Source organism: Bufo gargarizans, chromosome 2 (assembly GCF_014858855.1).
Source record: "Bufo gargarizans isolate SCDJY-AF-19 chromosome 2, ASM1485885v1, whole genome shotgun sequence".
Lineage (NCBI taxonomy): Eukaryota > Metazoa > Chordata > Amphibia > Anura > Bufonidae > Bufo > Bufo gargarizans.
The window spans coordinates 255,555,734-255,572,897 of NC_058081.1; the positions used below are offsets into that span (position 1 = coordinate 255,555,734).

At 44.7% G+C, this 17,164-nt stretch overlaps 1 protein-coding gene across 1 annotated transcript in view; it reads left to right on the forward strand.

The window, feature by feature from the left end:
* The window catches only part of TBC1D22A (TBC1 domain family member 22A), a 620,637-nt gene that overhangs the window by 159,390 nt on the left and 444,083 nt on the right, over nucleotides 1–17,164 (forward strand). Inside the window, exons 6-7 of the mRNA XM_044280236.1 lie at nucleotides 13,538–13,666; nucleotides 16,029–16,091. Of these exons, the coding sequence (XP_044136171.1) occupies nucleotides 13,538–13,666; nucleotides 16,029–16,091 (192 nt within the window). The remainder of the gene's footprint in view (nucleotides 1–13,537; nucleotides 13,667–16,028; nucleotides 16,092–17,164) is intronic.

Here is a 17,164-nt window from a genome sequence, read left to right on the forward strand (position 1 = left end):
AATATTATTTCAATATAATACATGTACACAAAATACAGCGCTATTATATAGTGACCGTGAGTACAATAAATAATTTCATTGTGTCCATAATTCTGTGTTAAATCCAATAATTATAAGTAATCTATACATAAAGTGCATCTGTGCTAATCATGTGTTAATTAAAAAGAAGACAAACCCACGTCATGAATCCTCACATGTGCCAAACAGCTTCAGCGTCCAATGTTGGAGACTGCGCAGGCGCTGGCATCTGTCCCACGACAGTGAGCATTCCTCACATGCCACACATGCGCACCATGTAAACATTGTCTGCCCACACTGAATATGTCAGTCCATGTGGCAAGTAACGACGGCGCATGACCAGCGGAACAGGCTGCGGTGTTGTTGTTGTCAAGGGACCATGGCAACATATATCACATATAGTAAAGGAGTAATAATAGCTATGGATCCAGAGGATGTCTATAACGGGGCCCGCACCAAACGTCAACTCAGGTGCATATAAGTCCCATGGTGATAAGGGATCAGGGGCAAGTCATTGTCCCCCGTCCCTAGCCACTACACCCCTGATACTGCACAGACTTTATTGGGAAATAGTGCAGGGTCGCAGATGTGCCACACAGGTGCGCCCGTCCCAGGTTTACCAGAACGTGCGCCCCCATGCGGAACAGAGAACAGGGACATCGAAGACGTCACCCCTCCCCTGCTCCCTCAACCACCAACCTCTACCTCAACTCCCGAATAAAGATGAGAAAAGATGATCTATTGCCACTCCATATCCCTGTTTATACAAATAAAAGGAATATATATTATTATTGTTATTTCTTCAAACCACCCCTATCCGTCTGGTCAAAAAAAAAAAAAGGAGAACCCCCCCCCCCACATAAAAAGGTGTATAAAGTATCCACCTTTTTCACTTGAAGACCAGAGTGCTGCTTTCATTTTGCTGAGATATATATATATATATAACACAGGTAGAAGGGTGTGGGCAGCACAATCGCCATAATGACATCTGTAACCCAGCACATGAAACAGTCACATGCACAAGCATACCATGATTCCCAATCGAGTCCCAGTGTGAACCGCAAAATACCGGCTCCGATGTAGGAAGCGTATGAATATGGGTCAGTGGTCCATCAGGGAGATTAGCAGGCGACACATTGGACGGGAGTACCGTCGCCAGGGTCTATAATCCACGTTTAACCCTTGGGGTCTCGATGTGTTTAATCTAGCGATCCACCGGATCTCACATTTTTTGAGTAAAGTGTGTCTATTGCCACTTCCACAGGGAGTGGGAATGTGATCTATTAGTATAAATTTGAGGTCCCTTTCTTTGTGGCCCATGTCAGTAAAATGTTTTGGAACTGGAAGATCCATGCGTTTTTTACGAATAGTATACCGATGCTGATTGATTCTACTTTTAAAATCCAGTGAGGTTTCACCCACATATAATAGCTGACATGGGCACCAAAGAATATATACAACGAATGAGGATTCGCATGTTAAATAGTATTTGATATGGTATTTTTTCTGTGTCGATGGATGCAGAAAGAAACTGCCTTTATGCATATAGCGACAATTTATACAGTTCAAGCAGGGGAAACTTCCCAATTTAGGGCAGCGTAGAAAGGTCTGGCCAGATTCTTTTTGTGGACCTATGTTAGTGTGTATTAGTTTGTCTTTGAGATTTCTAGCTCTCTTGTATGACATGAAGGGAGGAAGAAGAAATTCTTCAATTCCCCGATGTCGACTCTTCAAGACCGGCCAGTGGTTTAATATGATCTGTCTGACCTGTGTACTGTCTTCAGTGTAGATAGTAACTAAAGGAATTCTCTTCATTTGTTTGTTATTATTCCTATCCTTCTTTTTAAGAAGATCATGGCGTGATTTTTCCTGTGTATTGGTAAGATGTTCATTTAGTAAAGATAAAGGATAATTTCTATCCACCAAGGCCTGTGTCATGCGTTTGAGAGTATCTGGCAATTCATCATTGTTACTCACAATGCGTTTTGCACGGTAAAACGGACTCAGAGGAAGTGATTTCACCATGGCTCTGGGATGTGCACTGTTGTAACTTAATAATGTGTTGAGATCGGTGGGCTTGGAGTACAAGCACGTTGACAACACACCCTCTTTAATAGTCACAACAGTGTCCAAAAAGTGAATTTGTTCACTTGAATGTTCTAAGGTAAATTTAATATCTGTGTCAATGGTGTTCAGAAATTGAAAAAACTCCATGAGTGAGTCCTCCGACCCAGTCCAAATCAAGAAAATGTCATCTATGTATCGCCACCACCTCAGGACATGCCGGAAGTGGGGCGATACATAGATGTATGTCTCCTTGAGGAAGGAGACCGCCATGTTGGTGTAAGTAGGGGCCACATTTGACCCCATGGCGGTCCCCTTCCTCTGGAGATAAAAAATAATCTCCAAACAAAAAATAATTACATGTCGGTACCAAATGTAGAAGTTATAAAATAAAGTCCTGACATTCAGCTGAAAAAGTGGACTGAGTCAGGGCCTTGGTGACCACCTCGATCCCAAAGTTGTGTCGGATTGAGGTGTATAAACTGGTAATGTCTAACGATGCTAAAATTGCATTCGGTGGAAGGGTACTCATGTTAGTTTATTCAGAAAATCTGAGGTGTCCTGAATATAAGATTGAGCTGACACTGCATATTGTCGCAATATCTTATCTAAAAAGATAGAGATATTGGACAAAATGGATCCCCGGCCCGAGACAATGGGTCTCCCAGGGGGAGTTTTGAGGTTTTTGTGGATCTTGGGCAGCAAGTATAAAAACGGTGTCATAGGATGTGAAATTGAAAGGAACTCTTTAAGCTTGTCATCAATGATGCCAGCATTGGTGGCCTCCTGTAGCAAACTCTGTATCTTCCGTTCAATATCCCATCTGGGGTCAGTATGTAGTTTTTGATAAACTTCACAATCTTCAAACTGTCTATTGGCTTCTGCAATGTACTGATGAGTGTCCATGAGCACAATCGCACTGCCTTTGTCTGAGACTGTGGTCATGGACCAACTCATCAATAGCACGCCACTACAGTAATGTTATATTGGGGTGTATACATTTTTTTTCTGCATTCAATTTCAAAGTATTCACATCTTTCATTACTGCATCAATGAATAACTCAGTTGCTGGGGAAGACATAGGTGGAATAAAATCACTCTTGTTAAACAAGTTATAATCACTCAATTTCAATTCAGTATGGGTACAAATTTTACCTGTAGACGAATGTGTTGAGAACCAGGTTCTGAGCTTAAGTCTGCGGAAGAATTGATATAGATCCGCTTCAAGTTGTAACCAATCCGTATTACTATTGGGACAAAAGCTCAGACCCCTGGCCAAAACATTCAATTGTGTATCTGATAGAACATGTGAGGAAATATTTACCACAATATTAGCATTGTTTAGTTGCGTTTTTTGACAAATTGCCTTTTGCTCCTTGTTTTTGTATTGGTAGCGGTGGCGTTTTCGTCCTCCCACGTTGTGTTCGTTTCTTCCTGACAAATTCGCTGTATACTCTAAAAAAGGCTCAGTAACAGAGTTGTTTTGTTGCATTTGGGTCAAGTCCCTAGTAGGAAGTTTCTTTCCAGCTTTTTGAGTACGTTGTTGTGGCTGGTGATTGATTTTCCAATTGTAGACATTCCCTGTGTTGTAGCCTGATGCATCACGCTTTCTGTCTTGTATTTCAGTCCTTAATTTATCCAAGAACGGTTGGCATTTAGACAAGTAGTCATGATATTCGTCTATGGACAACAGGGAACCTAATATGGCTTGTAGAGATTCCTGTTTTTCAGTGGTGTCAACCAGATCTTTTTGGAGAAATTCCATGTTCAGCAAAATGAGATCCAATGCAAATTTGTTAGCAATGGATTCATATTTAATACGAAATTCGTTATCATGCATGTACTTAGTTGGTTGTGAGTGTGTCCTCAACCCACAAGGTATTCTATTGGTTTTAAAATATTCTCCCAAAGTGGTGAGGTGCAAATCGAGACTCGCCAATTTCTTGGTAATCCGTTCAAAGTCCCGTTTGGTATCCAAGATGTTCGGAGTGGACAAAAACTCGGCATTTCCCTTGTGGGCACCAAGGATTCTGCTTGCCTGTTCCTGGGAGTATGAAAAAACGCCTGGTGTAGACAGGTCCCCAGTGGGGAAAAATTTTATCAGAAGTCATCTTGTGTATAGCGGCGTGTTTAGCTCCACTTGATACAATGGTAACACAGGTAGAAGGGTGTGGGCAGCACAGCTGTCTGGACGGTACGGTCGGAGTGCCAGCGCCTGGGGAGGCGATCCACCTCCAAAAGTATAACAACAGAGAATTCCACAGCACATCCAAATAGTAAAAAAAGCGACTTTATTCACCAGACACGCGACGTTTCGATCCGCTCAATGGGATCTTTCTCAAGCAGTGACAAAAGTGGGCAGTGCATAGTGCATATTTATGCGGTTAAACATCATTAAATAATTAACAAATTATTTTGTTAATTATTTAATGATGTTTAAACCGCATAAATATGCACTATGCACTGCCCACTTTTGTCACTGCTTGAGAAAGATCCCATTGAGCGGATCGAAACATTGCGTGTCTGGTGAATAAAGTCGCTTTTTTTACTTTTTACTATTTGGATGTGCTGTGGAATTCTCTGTTCATATATATATATATAAAGAGAGAGGGAGATAAAAGCAGTAAGCAATAAAAGTAGTAAGTCTTCTACTTCTCCTTAGGATCTCCACAGAGGAATAATACATTGCACACTTTGCCTATCGAAATCAATGGGCTGCCTGCGTAATGCTCAGACATGCTGAGCCTTCCAATAAATATTTTCTTTATTTTTCTCTATTCACTACAGTGGGGATACCCTAACATCAAAAACATTATAGAAACTGACAGTTTTTACATCCAGTACTGGTTTTCTATCACAGCGGTACTATGAACATTTGCCAATACCTTTTCCTTTAGTAAAATTTGTGACTGCATTTGCATTGAAAACGCTTGTTCAGGTTTTCACTCTGTGGTGAGAACAAATTTTGTACCAAACTTTGGCTGTGCGGAAATACTAAAGAGAAAAAATATTATATCAATGATATGTTCTAGCCATTTTTAATCATGTAAAGCAGCCAAAAAGAAGTTTTGATTCCTTTTACCATCAGCATTTATTTTGATACAGTAAGGCTACTTTCACACTAGCGTTCGTCGGTCCGCTCGTGAGCTCCGTTTGAAGGAGCTCACGAGCGGACCCGAACGCCTCCGTCCAGCCCTGATGCAGTCTGAATGGAGCGGATCCGCTCAGACTGCATCAGTCTGGCGGCGTTCAGCCTCCGCTCCGCTCACCTCCGCACGGCCAGGCAGACAGCTGAACGCTGCTTGCAGCGTTCAGCTGTCCGCCTGGCCGTGCGGAGGCGAGCGGATCCGTTCAGACTTACAATGTAAGTCAATGGGAACGGATCCGCTTGAAGATGACACCTAATGGCTCAATCTTCAAGCGGATCCGTCCCCCATTGACTTTACATTGAAAGTCTGAACGGATCCGCTCAGGCATCTTGCGCACTTAGAAATTTTTCTAAGTTATTAATGCAGACGGATCCGTACTGAACGGAGCCTCCGTCTGCATTAATATGATCGGATCCGTTCAGAACGGATCCGATCAAGCGCTAGTGTGAAAGTAGCCTAACACAGGAGCAGCGCAATAAGCCGGGTTTCCTGTTAGACAGTTCTGATAAATGAGGCCCTCTGATTTTCCATTGGCGGTTGGTGTCCCAGTGTACAGTATTCTCTACAGCACATCGCTGTAATAGTTTTATTTTTGATATACATGTCAGGTGTATGTGTTTGTTTTAGGCTACTTTCACACTTGCGGCAGGACGGATCCGACAGGCTGTTCACCCTGTCGGATCTGTCCTTCCACTGTTTCACCGTGCCGCCGGACCTCCGCTCCGTCCCCATTGACTATAATGGGGACAGGGCGGCGCTCCGGCGCAGTACGGTAATTCGCGGTCAGAGGCCGCCAGACTAAAAAGTCGGACATGCAGGACTTTTAGTCCGGCGGCCTTTCGCCGTGCACTGCACCGGAGCTCCGCCCCCGTCCCTATTATAGTCAATGGGGACGGAGCGGCGGCACGGCGAAACAGTGGAAGGACTGATCCGACAGGGTGAACAGCCTGTCGGATCCATCCTGCCGCAAGTGTGAAAGTAGCCTTAAGCATTTTATATTTCTATTTGTTTTTATTACATTTACTTTACCTAAAGGTTAGAGACGACTTCTGGTGGAGATTTGTCATTTTGTATGTAAATGGGGTCAACACTTCTTAAGACTGGTGTATTACTCGCCAATCTTAATCTATCCCATGCTGGCTTCAGTTGATCCACAATCACGAGGTGCACACCTCTTAAAGATATTCATGACCTCTCCTCAGGATGCCCGACATCCCAGCTGATCAGCGTTAAAGAGGACGTTTGACTAGAATAAAAAATCTTAACTAAGTATACAGACATGTAGAGCGGCGCCCAGGGATCTCCCTGCACTTACTATTATCCCTGGGCGCCGCTCCGTTCTCCCGGTATAGGCTCCGGTTTCTTCCGATTTTTGACTCAACTGAGAGGAGCCTGCCGGCGTCTCCTTCTCCCAGGCTTTAGTGCTGGCCAATCGCAGCTCTCAGCTCATAGACTGGGAGAAGAAAAAACTCTCAGACTATGAGCTGAGCGCTGCGATTGGCCAGCGCTACAGCCTGGGAGAAGGAGACGCCCAGGAGAACAAGAGCAGGCTCCTCCCAGTTGAGCCGAAAATCAGAAGATACCGGAGCCTCTAGCGGGAGAACGGAGCGGCGCCCAGGGATAATAGTAAGTGTAGGGAGATCCCTGGGTGCCGCTCTCCATGTCTGTATGCTTAGTTTAGATTTTTTTTATGTAATGAAAGGTCCTCTTTAATGCAGCAGCACTTGTGCAGTCGCTGCTTCCGCTTTGAATTTACCTGTGTCCTGCCTCATTTGCAGCGGCTGCGCAGTGTAATTACAGCTGCTCGACCCATTCACCTAAATGGAATGGAGCAGTTGTAATTACACTGCCACCCTCTTTACGCCGGTAATTTTGATTCGGAAGCAACGCTCACACGAGTGCCGCTGCCTTACAGCTGATCAGTGGGGATGCCAAGAGGTCATGAATATCTTTGCGCTGCACAACTCCTTTAATGCCTCATTCACACACCAGTGTTCCGTCGCTGATTTCCAAAACTGGAGCCCCCACAGACATAAGATATAAGGGAAAGATCTGCACCTGTTTTGGTCTCAAAATCACTGAAGTAAATCACTGACCAAAACACTGATGTGTGAATGAGGCATTAACCTCCTCCCGTCTCGCTAACGCCGAAAGGCGTCAATGCTGCGGCGCTGCCAGGTCACACTAACGCCGATTGGCGTCATCTCGCGTGAGCCGAGATTTCCTGTGAACGCGCGCACACAGGCGCGCGCGCTCACAGGAACGGAAGGTAAGCGAGTGGATCTCCAGCCTGCCAGCGGCGATCGCTCGCTGGCAGGCTGGAGATCCGAATTTTTTAACCCCTAACAGGTATATTAGACGCTGTCTAATATACCTCCTACCTGGTCCTCTGGTGGTCCCTTTTGTTAGGATCGACCACCAGAGGACTCAGGTAGGTCAGTACAGTCGCACCAAACACTACACTACACCCCCCCCCCCCCCCGTCACTTATTAACCCCTGATCACCCCATATAAACTCCCTGATCACCCCCCTGTCATTGATCACCGCCCTGTCATTGATCACCCCCCCTGTCAGGCTCCGTTCAGACGTCCGTATGATTTTTACGGATCCACGGATACATGGATCGGATCCGCAAAAAGCATACGGACGTCTGAATGGAGCCTTACAGGGGGGTGATCAATGACAGGCGGGTGATCACCCATATACACTCCCTGATCACCCCCTGTCATTGATCACTTCCCTGTAAGGCTCCATTCAGACGTCCGCATGATTTTTACGGATCCATGGATACATGGATCGGATCCGCAAAACACATGCGGACGTCTGAATGGAGCCTTACAGGGGGTGATCAATGACAGGCGGGTGATCACCCATATACACTCCCTGATCACCCCCCTGTCATTGATAACCCCCCTGTAAGGCTCCATTCAGACGTCCGCATGCGTTTTGTGGATCCGATCCATGGATCCGTAAAAAATCATGCGGATGTCTGAATGGAGCCTTACAGGGCGGGTGATCAGTGACAGGGGGGTGATCACCCTGATTACCCTGATCACCTCCTGTCATTGATAACCCCCCTGTAAGGCTCCATTCAGACGTCAGCATGCGTTTTGTGGATCCGATCCATGTATCCATGGATCCGTAAAAAATCATGCGGATGTCTGAATGGAGCCTTACAGGGGGGGTGATCAGTGACAGGGGGGTGATCACCCTGATTACCCTGATCACCCCCTGTCATTGATAACCCCCCTGTAAGGCTCCATTCAGACGTCAGCATGCGTTTTGTGGATCCGATCCATGGATCCGTAAAAAATCATGCGGATGTCTGAATGGAGCCTTACAGGGGGGTGATCAATGACAGGGGGGTGATCAATGACAGGCGGGTGATCACCCATATACACTCCCTGATCACCCCCTGTCATTGATCACCCCCCCTGTAAGGCTCCATTCAGACATCCGCATGATTTTTTACGGATCCATGGATACATGGATCGGATCCACAAAACACATGCGGATGTCTGAATGGAGCCTTACAGGGGGGGTGATCAGTGACAGGGGGGTGATCACCCTGATTACCCTGATCACCCCCTGTCATTGATAACCCCCCTGTAAGGCTCCATTCAGACGTCCGCATGCGTTTTGTGGATCCGATCCATGTATCCATGGATCCGTAAAAAATCATGCGGATGTCTGAATGGAGCCTTACAGGGGGGGTGATCAGTGACAGGGGGGTGATCACCCTGATTACCCTGATCACCCCCTGTCATTGATAACCCCCCTGTAAGGCTCCATTCAGACGTCCGCATGCGTTCTGTGGATCCGATACATGTATCCATGGATCCGTAAAAAATCATGCGGATGTCTGAATGGAGCTTTACAGGGGGGGTGATCAGTGACAGGGGGGTGATCACCCTGATTACCCTGATCACCCCCTGTCATTGATAACCCCCCTGTAAGGCTCCATTCAGACGTCCGCATGCGTTTTGTGGATCCGATACATGTATCCATGGATCCGTAAAAAATCATGCGGATGTCTGAATGGAGCCTTACAGGGGGGGTGATCAGTGACAGGGGGGTGATCACCCTGATTACCCTGATCACCCCCTGTCATTGATAACCCCCCTGTAAGGCTCCATTCAGACGTCCGCATGCGTTCTGTGGATCCGATACATGTATCCATGGATCCGTAAAAAATCATGCGGATGTCTGAATGGAGCTTTACAGGGGGGGTGATCAGTGACAGGGGGGTGATCACCCTGATCACCCCCTGTCATTGATAACCCCCCTGTAAGGCTCCATTCAGACGTCCGCATGCGTTTTGTGGATCCGATACATGTATCCATGGATCCGTAAAAAATCATGCGGATGTCTGAATGGAGCCTTACAGGGGGGGTGATCAGTGACAGGGGGGTGATCACCCTGATTACCCTGATCACCCCCTGTCATTGATAACCCCCCTGTAAGGCTCCATTCAGACGTCCGCATGCGTTCTGTGGATCCGATACATGTATCCATGGATCCGTAAAAAATCATGCGGATGTCTGAATGGAGCTTTACAGGGGGGGTGATCAGTGACAGGGGGGTGATCACCCTGATTACCCTGATCACCCCCTGTCATTGATAACCCCCCTGTAAGGCTCCATTCAGACGTCCGCATGCGTTCTGTGGATCCGATACATGTATCCATGGATCCGTAAAAAATCATGCGGATGTCTGAATGGAGCCTTACAGGGGGGGTGATCAGTGACAGGGGGGTGATCAGGGAGTCTATATGGGTGATCACCCCCCTGTCATTGATCACCCCCCTGTCATTGATCACCCCCCCCCCCCCCTGGTAAGGCTCCATTCAGACATTTTTTTTGGCACAAGTTAGCGGAAATTTTTTGTTTGTTTTTGTTTTTTCTTACAAAGTCTCATATTCCACTAACTTGTGTCAAAAAATAAAATCTCACATGGACGCACCATACCCCTCACGGAATCCAAATGCGTAAACATTTTTAGACATTTATATTCCAGACTTCTTCTCACGCTTTAGGGCCCCTAAAAAGCCAGGGCAGTATAAATACCCCACATGTGACCCCATTTCGGAAAGAAGACACCCCAAGGTATTCACTGAGGGGCATATTGAGTCCATGAAAGATTGAAATTTTTGTCCTAAGTTAGCGGAAAGTGAGACTTTGTGAGGAAAAAAACAAAAAAAAATCAATATCCGCTAACTTATGCAAAAAAAATAAAAATTCTAGGAACTCGCCAGGCCCCTCATTGAATACCTTGGGGTGTCTTCTTTCCAAAGTGGGGTCACATGTGGGGTATTTATACTGCCCTGGCTTTTTAGGGGCCCGAAAGTGTGAGAAGAAGTCTGGGATCCAAATGTCTAAAAATGCCCTCCTAAAAGGAATTTGGGCCCCTTTGCGCATCTAGGCTGCAAAAAAGTGTCACACATGTGGTATCGCCGTACTCGGGAGAAGTTGGGGAATGTGTTTTGGGGTGTCATTTTACATATACCCATGCTGGGTGAGAAAAATATCTTGGTCAAATGCCAACTTTGTATAAAAAAATGGGAAAAGTTGTCTTTTGCCAAGATATTTCTCTCACCCAGCATGGGTATATGTAAAATGACACCCCAAAACACATTCCCCAACTTCTCCTGAGTACGGCGATACCACATGTGTGACACTTTTTTGCTGCCAAGGTGGGCAAAGGGGCACATATTGCAAAGTGCACCTTTCGGATTTCACCGGCCATTTTTTACAGATTTTGATTGCAAGGTACTTCTTACACATTTGGGCCCCTAAATTGCCAGGGCAGTATAACTACGCCACAAGTGACCCCATTTTGGAAAGAAGACACCCCAAGGTATTCCGTGAGGGGCACGGCGAGTTCCTAGAATTTTTTATTTTTTGTCACAAGTTAGCGGAAAATGATGATTTTTCTTTTTTTTTCTTTTTTCCTTACAAAGTCTCATATTCCACTAACTTGCGACAAAAAATAAAAAATTCTAGGAACTCGCCATGCCCCTCACGGAATACCTTGGGGTGTCTTCTTTCCAAAATGGGGTCACTTGTGGCGTAGTTATACTGCCCTGGCAATTTAGGGGCCCAAATGTGTGAGAAGAACTTTGCAATCAAAATGTGTAAAAAATGCCCTGCAAAATCCGAAAGGTGCACTTTGGAATATGTGCCCCTTTGCCCACCTTGGCAGCAAAAAAGTGTGACACATCTGGTATCGCCGTACTCAGGAGAAGTTGGGGAATGTGTTTTGGGGTGTCATTTTACATATACCCATGCTGGGTGACAAAAATATCTTGGTCAAATGCCAACTTTGTATAAAAAAATGGGAAAAGTTGTCTTTTGCCAAGATATTTCTCTCACCCAGCATGGGTATATGTAAAATGATACCCCAAAACACATTCCCCAACTTCTCCTGAGTACGGCGATACCAGATGTGTGACACTTTTTTGATGCCAAGGTGGGCAAAGGGGCACATATTCCAAAGTGCACCTTTCGGATTTCACCGGCCATTTTTTACACATTTTGATTGCAAAGTACTTCTCACACATTTGGGCCCCTAAATTGCCAGGGCAGTATAACTACCCCACAAGTGACCCCATTTTGGAAAGAAGACACCCCAGGGTATTCCGTGAGGGGCATGGCAAGTTTTTAGAATTTTTTATTTTTTGTCGCAAGTTAGTGGAATATGAGACTTTGTAAGAAAAAAAAAAAAAAAAAAAATCATCATCATTTTCCGCTAACTTGTGACAAAAAATAAAAAGTTCTATGAACTCACTATGCCCATCAGCGAATACCTTAGGGTGTCTACTTTCCGAAATGGGGTCATTTGTGGGGGTTTTCTACTGTTTGGGCATTGTAGAACCTCAGGAAACATGACAGGTGCTCAGAAAGTCAGAGCTGTTTCAAAAAGCGGAAATTCACATTTTTGTACCATAGTTTGCAAATGCTATAACTTTTACCCAAACCATTTTTTTTTTGCCCAAACATTTTTTTTTTATCAAAGACATGTAGAACAATAAATTTGGTGAAAAATGTATATATGGATGTCGTTTTTTTTGCAAAATTTTACAGCTGAAAGTGAAAAATGTCATTTTTTTGCAAAAAAATCGTTAAATTTCGATTAATAACAAAAAAAGTAAAAATGTCAGCGGCAATAAAATACCACCAAATGAAAGCTCCATTAGTGAGAAGAAAAGGAGGTAAAATTCATTTGGGTGGTAAGTTGCATGACCGAGCAATAAACCGCTAAAGTTGTGGAGTGCCGATTTGTAAAAAAGGGCCTGGTCACTAGGGGGGTATAAACCTGTGGTCCTTAAGTGGTTAAAGGAGTTGTGCAGCGCAGATGTGTTTTTTTTTACACATCAGAGTTCTGTCAGTGATTTGTGAGCCAAAACCAGGGTTGGAGCCTCCACAGACATCTGCACCTGTTATTGGCTCAGGGAAATCACTGACCTGTGAATAAAGGCTAACTGTGGTCCATCTGTGCTTGGAAGTCTATACCAGCAAGGGATCTGGTGGATATTTCAGATATAATGTACACCAGTTTCCTGGTTTTGTATAGCCATAGCATGCTCTGGCTTTTTGACACCTGTTTTCTGGCGGACAGGGAATGATGAATGTCCCCTATGTTTCCCTCTGTTAGGCTTTTTTCACACTTGCGGCAGAGGAATATGGCAGGCAGTACCGTTGCCGGAACTGCCTGCCGGATCTGGCAAAATGTATGCCAACTGATGGCATTTTAAAGACTGATCAGAATCATACGGACAAACGGATCCATTTCTTTTTTTTTTTTTTTTTTTACATTTTTACCGGTCTGCGCATGCGCAGACTGGAAGGACAGATCCGGCATTCTGGTATTTTGAATGCCGGATCGAATACATTCCTATGGAGAAAAATACTGGATCCGGAATTCAGGCAAGTCTTCAGTTTTTTTTCGCTGGAGATAAAACCGTATCATGCTGCGGTATTATTATCTTTTGCCTGATCAGTCAAAAAGACTGAACTGAAGACATCCTGATGCATCCTGAACGGATTACTCTCCATTCAGAACGCATTAGGATAATGCCGGAAAAGAAGAACGCAAGTGTGAATGTGCCCCAAGTGAAGCTGCTTTAGCATTTGTGGCTCCCAGGGCAGACTGGCCTGCACGGTGACATTTGTCACAATCTGAGCTGTGTCACACTTACCTGCACACCTGGCAGTATGGAGAGATCTTGTATATTTGGTGGTAGTGACTGACTCACTGTTGACAATGGGATTTATTACTTATTTCTGCACTCCTTTGTATTCCTTAGGGTTATCTTCCAGCAAATGTGGAAAGAAGGGATGGTACGCTGAAAAGAAAGCAGAAGGAGTATTTTGCCTTCATAGAACAATACTATAACTCAAGGAATGATGAAGCAAATCAAAGCACTTACAGACAGGTAAGTAACATAGATACATAGTTAATATGGTTGAAAAGAGACCTAAGTCCATCAAGTTCAACCAAGGGATAGATGGGGACGCGAATCCCAGGAAGAAGTGAGACTCGGATATCGATAAGTGTGCTATTTTAGAAGTACAATTAGCATGACATACACAGTGTAGCTACATAGATCCACCTTCTCCAAGAAACTACTACTAAGGGATCATTCAGACGACCATTTCTATTTTGCAGCCCGCAAATTGCCGGCCCGCAAAACACGGATTCTGGCTGTGTGACTTCTGCATTTTGAGAAACCGAACGGCCAGCCCTATGATAGAAATGCCTATTCTTGTCCGCAATATCCGTGGACAAGAATAGGATATGTTGTATCTTTTTAGCGGGGCCGCATCCTATCTGCAAAATTGCAAAACGGATGTGGACAGAAATATACAGCTGAATATCTCTCTATAATGTATGCTGCAGCCAGTATTGAGGTCTACATAAGCTTACAGATGACAAAATTGTGTAGTCTGTAATCAAAGTAAATTGTGCTTAAAGGGAACCTGTCAGCATGTCCGAGGGCATGATGGTGACCGCCACCTTGATTTTAGTAGTGTTTTTTACTTGTGAAGATGCTGTAGTCATGGTTGAATCGTTGCAGGGAAATGTCAGTGCTGTGAACCAGGAGGCTCAGTCCTGTCCTGCACTCCAGCTCTTGACTGACATCATTCTCTCTGTTACTGTGCATATAGAGAAAGCTGCCGATCAATGGCTGGGGGGAGAGGGGGAGACTTTGGGGAGATTTATCATGTGTTTTGTGCCAGAAAAATGGCCTTAAAAAGCCTCAAACTGCATGTTTGCGACTTTTTGAATGTGAAATTATAAAAAATAGTCGTAAGTGTTGTCTTTTACGCCACCCTCACCACTGGGCAGGAAGGGGGCATGGCTAGCCACCGCAACAAATTTATCTTCAGTTTTGGAAGTTTAATGGCGCAAATGAAGCCAGAAATCTCCGGCGGCTCAGAGCTACCATGGATTTGTGTTTGGCGCGCAAACTGCTCGGGAATGCGGTGCAGGGGATATCAAAACCAGCGCAGAAGACTCCTGCTTTACAATGCTGTCATTACACTGAATGATTCAAGCATGACTTGAATAAGACTCACTGCTAATATTGGGGTGACTGTCTCTACTTTACTATGCCCTCAGATAGGGCAGCATAAGCCTGGTCATATGTACCCTCTTAAAGGGGTATTCCCATCCCAGACAATGGGGGTATATCTCTAGGATATGCCCCCATTGTCTGATAGGTGCGTGTCCCACCTACAACGAGAACGGAGAGGGGAGAAGTACCCTGAGTTTCCCGGGGTCCGGCCACCACCAACGCTGCTCCCATACAAGTGAATGGGAGTGCACCGAGCATGCACAGCCCCTGCTCCCATTCATTTCGGTTGAGCTGACGGAAATAGCTGAGCCAGCACTATCGGCTATTTTCGGTGGCCCCATAGAAATGAATGGAGGGCGGCTGCTCAGGTGCAGTGCACCCTCGACTGCTTTCCCCGCTCCGTTTTCCGTGTAGGTGTGGGTCCCAGAGGTGGGACCCACACCTATCAGCTAGCGATATGCCCCCATTGTCTGTGATGGCAAAACCCTTTTACGTTTTGTTAATAATATAGATCGTTTATTTTTAATTTTTTACATTTTTAATATTCAGGTGAAATTCAGGTTAGGAAATTTCAGTGGACATGTTCAGCATATGCACTGGAAATGCACATACCTGGTACACTCAACGGAGGCCCAAACAGTCTTGTTTTGCCTTTGTCGGGGTGGTATGCACAGCCATAGCTTTTTATCTTTTACTTTATAGCAAAAGGCAGCAGACTACTTTCCTATACAGGGGTCTGCAGCGAAAAGTCGGCATTTGGCGCACACTGTTTTTTTTTTTAGTTTTGGAACAGTAGCTCTTCTAATCTTGTGACATGACATTGCAAGCAGAGGTTTTCCGCTCTTCAGTAACGAGAACCCTGCTGTTCATGTAAACTAATTGGTCAGATGCAGCTCATAAATGCTACAATTCAAGACATTGAGCCCATTATTACGTCCCTCAGCTAATGCAGTCGTGTGCAGGGTTTACTGTTTCAATGTAAGCATATTCTTCAAAGGACTGCGCTCGCCCTTCAAATACTTCTCATCTGTTAGACACTAGTCAACAGAGGAATTGTAAATATGCAAATACATTACAGCAGTATAAATGGAAAGCACGGGCGTGCCTTGTTGTCTAAATGAATTGTTAATGCCATATGCGGTTGGGGATTTATTGTGAAAATGGAATTGTGTGCATGTGCGATGTTACCGTTCAAACGCTGCTGTTTTTGTGCTTGCAGATTCATATAGATATTCCTAGAATGAGTCCGGAGACCTTGATTCTTCAGCCAGTCGTTACTGAGGTAGGTTCTGCAACATTTCACTCCGTTTCGGTGGTCACAGTCTATTCATATACCAAATGCACGGGTGTTCCTTCTCTGTATTCTTGGTGACTAGGCATCATATTGTTCCTTTTCCTCTAGATCAGACGTGCCCAACCTGCAGCCCTCCAGCTGTTGCAAATCTACAACTACCAGCATGGTGGGAGTTGTTGTTTTACAACAGCTGGAGGGCCACAGGTTGAGCATCCCTGCTCTAGATCAGGTATGGTCCACTGTGCTGTCCTGAATAACAGGTAGCGACCACACAGCTTGTGTGTATTAAATGATATATATGATGTAGTTATACATCCCGAAAGTCATTGATGGGTGACTTTAAAATGAAAGGGAACCTGTCACATCTTTTATGCTGTACTCATTAAAGGGGTTTTCCAGCCATATATATTGATGACCTATCCTCAGAAGGCAGTTGAAGGATGAGACTGAGCATGTGCGGCCATCTCAGTGAGCTGGACAAAGAAATAAGTAAAAAAAAACTGCAGTGACGCTATACAGATACATTTTATTGAATAACTCTGTGGTTATGCTAGATTTTTAATTACTTGTAACTACAAAAGTATTCAGATACAGGTACTAGTTTGAAAACTGTAGAATATTTTTCGTGGGACAACCCCTTAAATGCTGGCAGTGTGCATCAGAGAAGTGTCACGCGCTGCCAGAGGCGAGCAGGGGAAGGAGAACCAGAGCCAGACTCCCCACGCTTCTACCATTACAGTGTACAGTCGTGGCCAAAAGTTTTGAGAATTACATAAATATTGGAAATTGGAAAAGTTGCTGCTTAAGTTTTTATAATAGCAATTTGCATATACTCCAGAATGTTATGAAGCGTGATCAGATGAATTGCATAGTCCTTCTTTGTGTTTTTGCATTTGTATCTGTATTTCGCCATAGCAATGTGCACCTGCATAGGGTTGTGCGGACTGAACCCCCCACATAGTCCTTCTTTGCCATGAAAATTAACTTAATCCCAAAAAAACCTTTCCACTGCATTTCATTGCTATCATTAAAGGATCTGCTGAGATCATTTCAGTAATCGT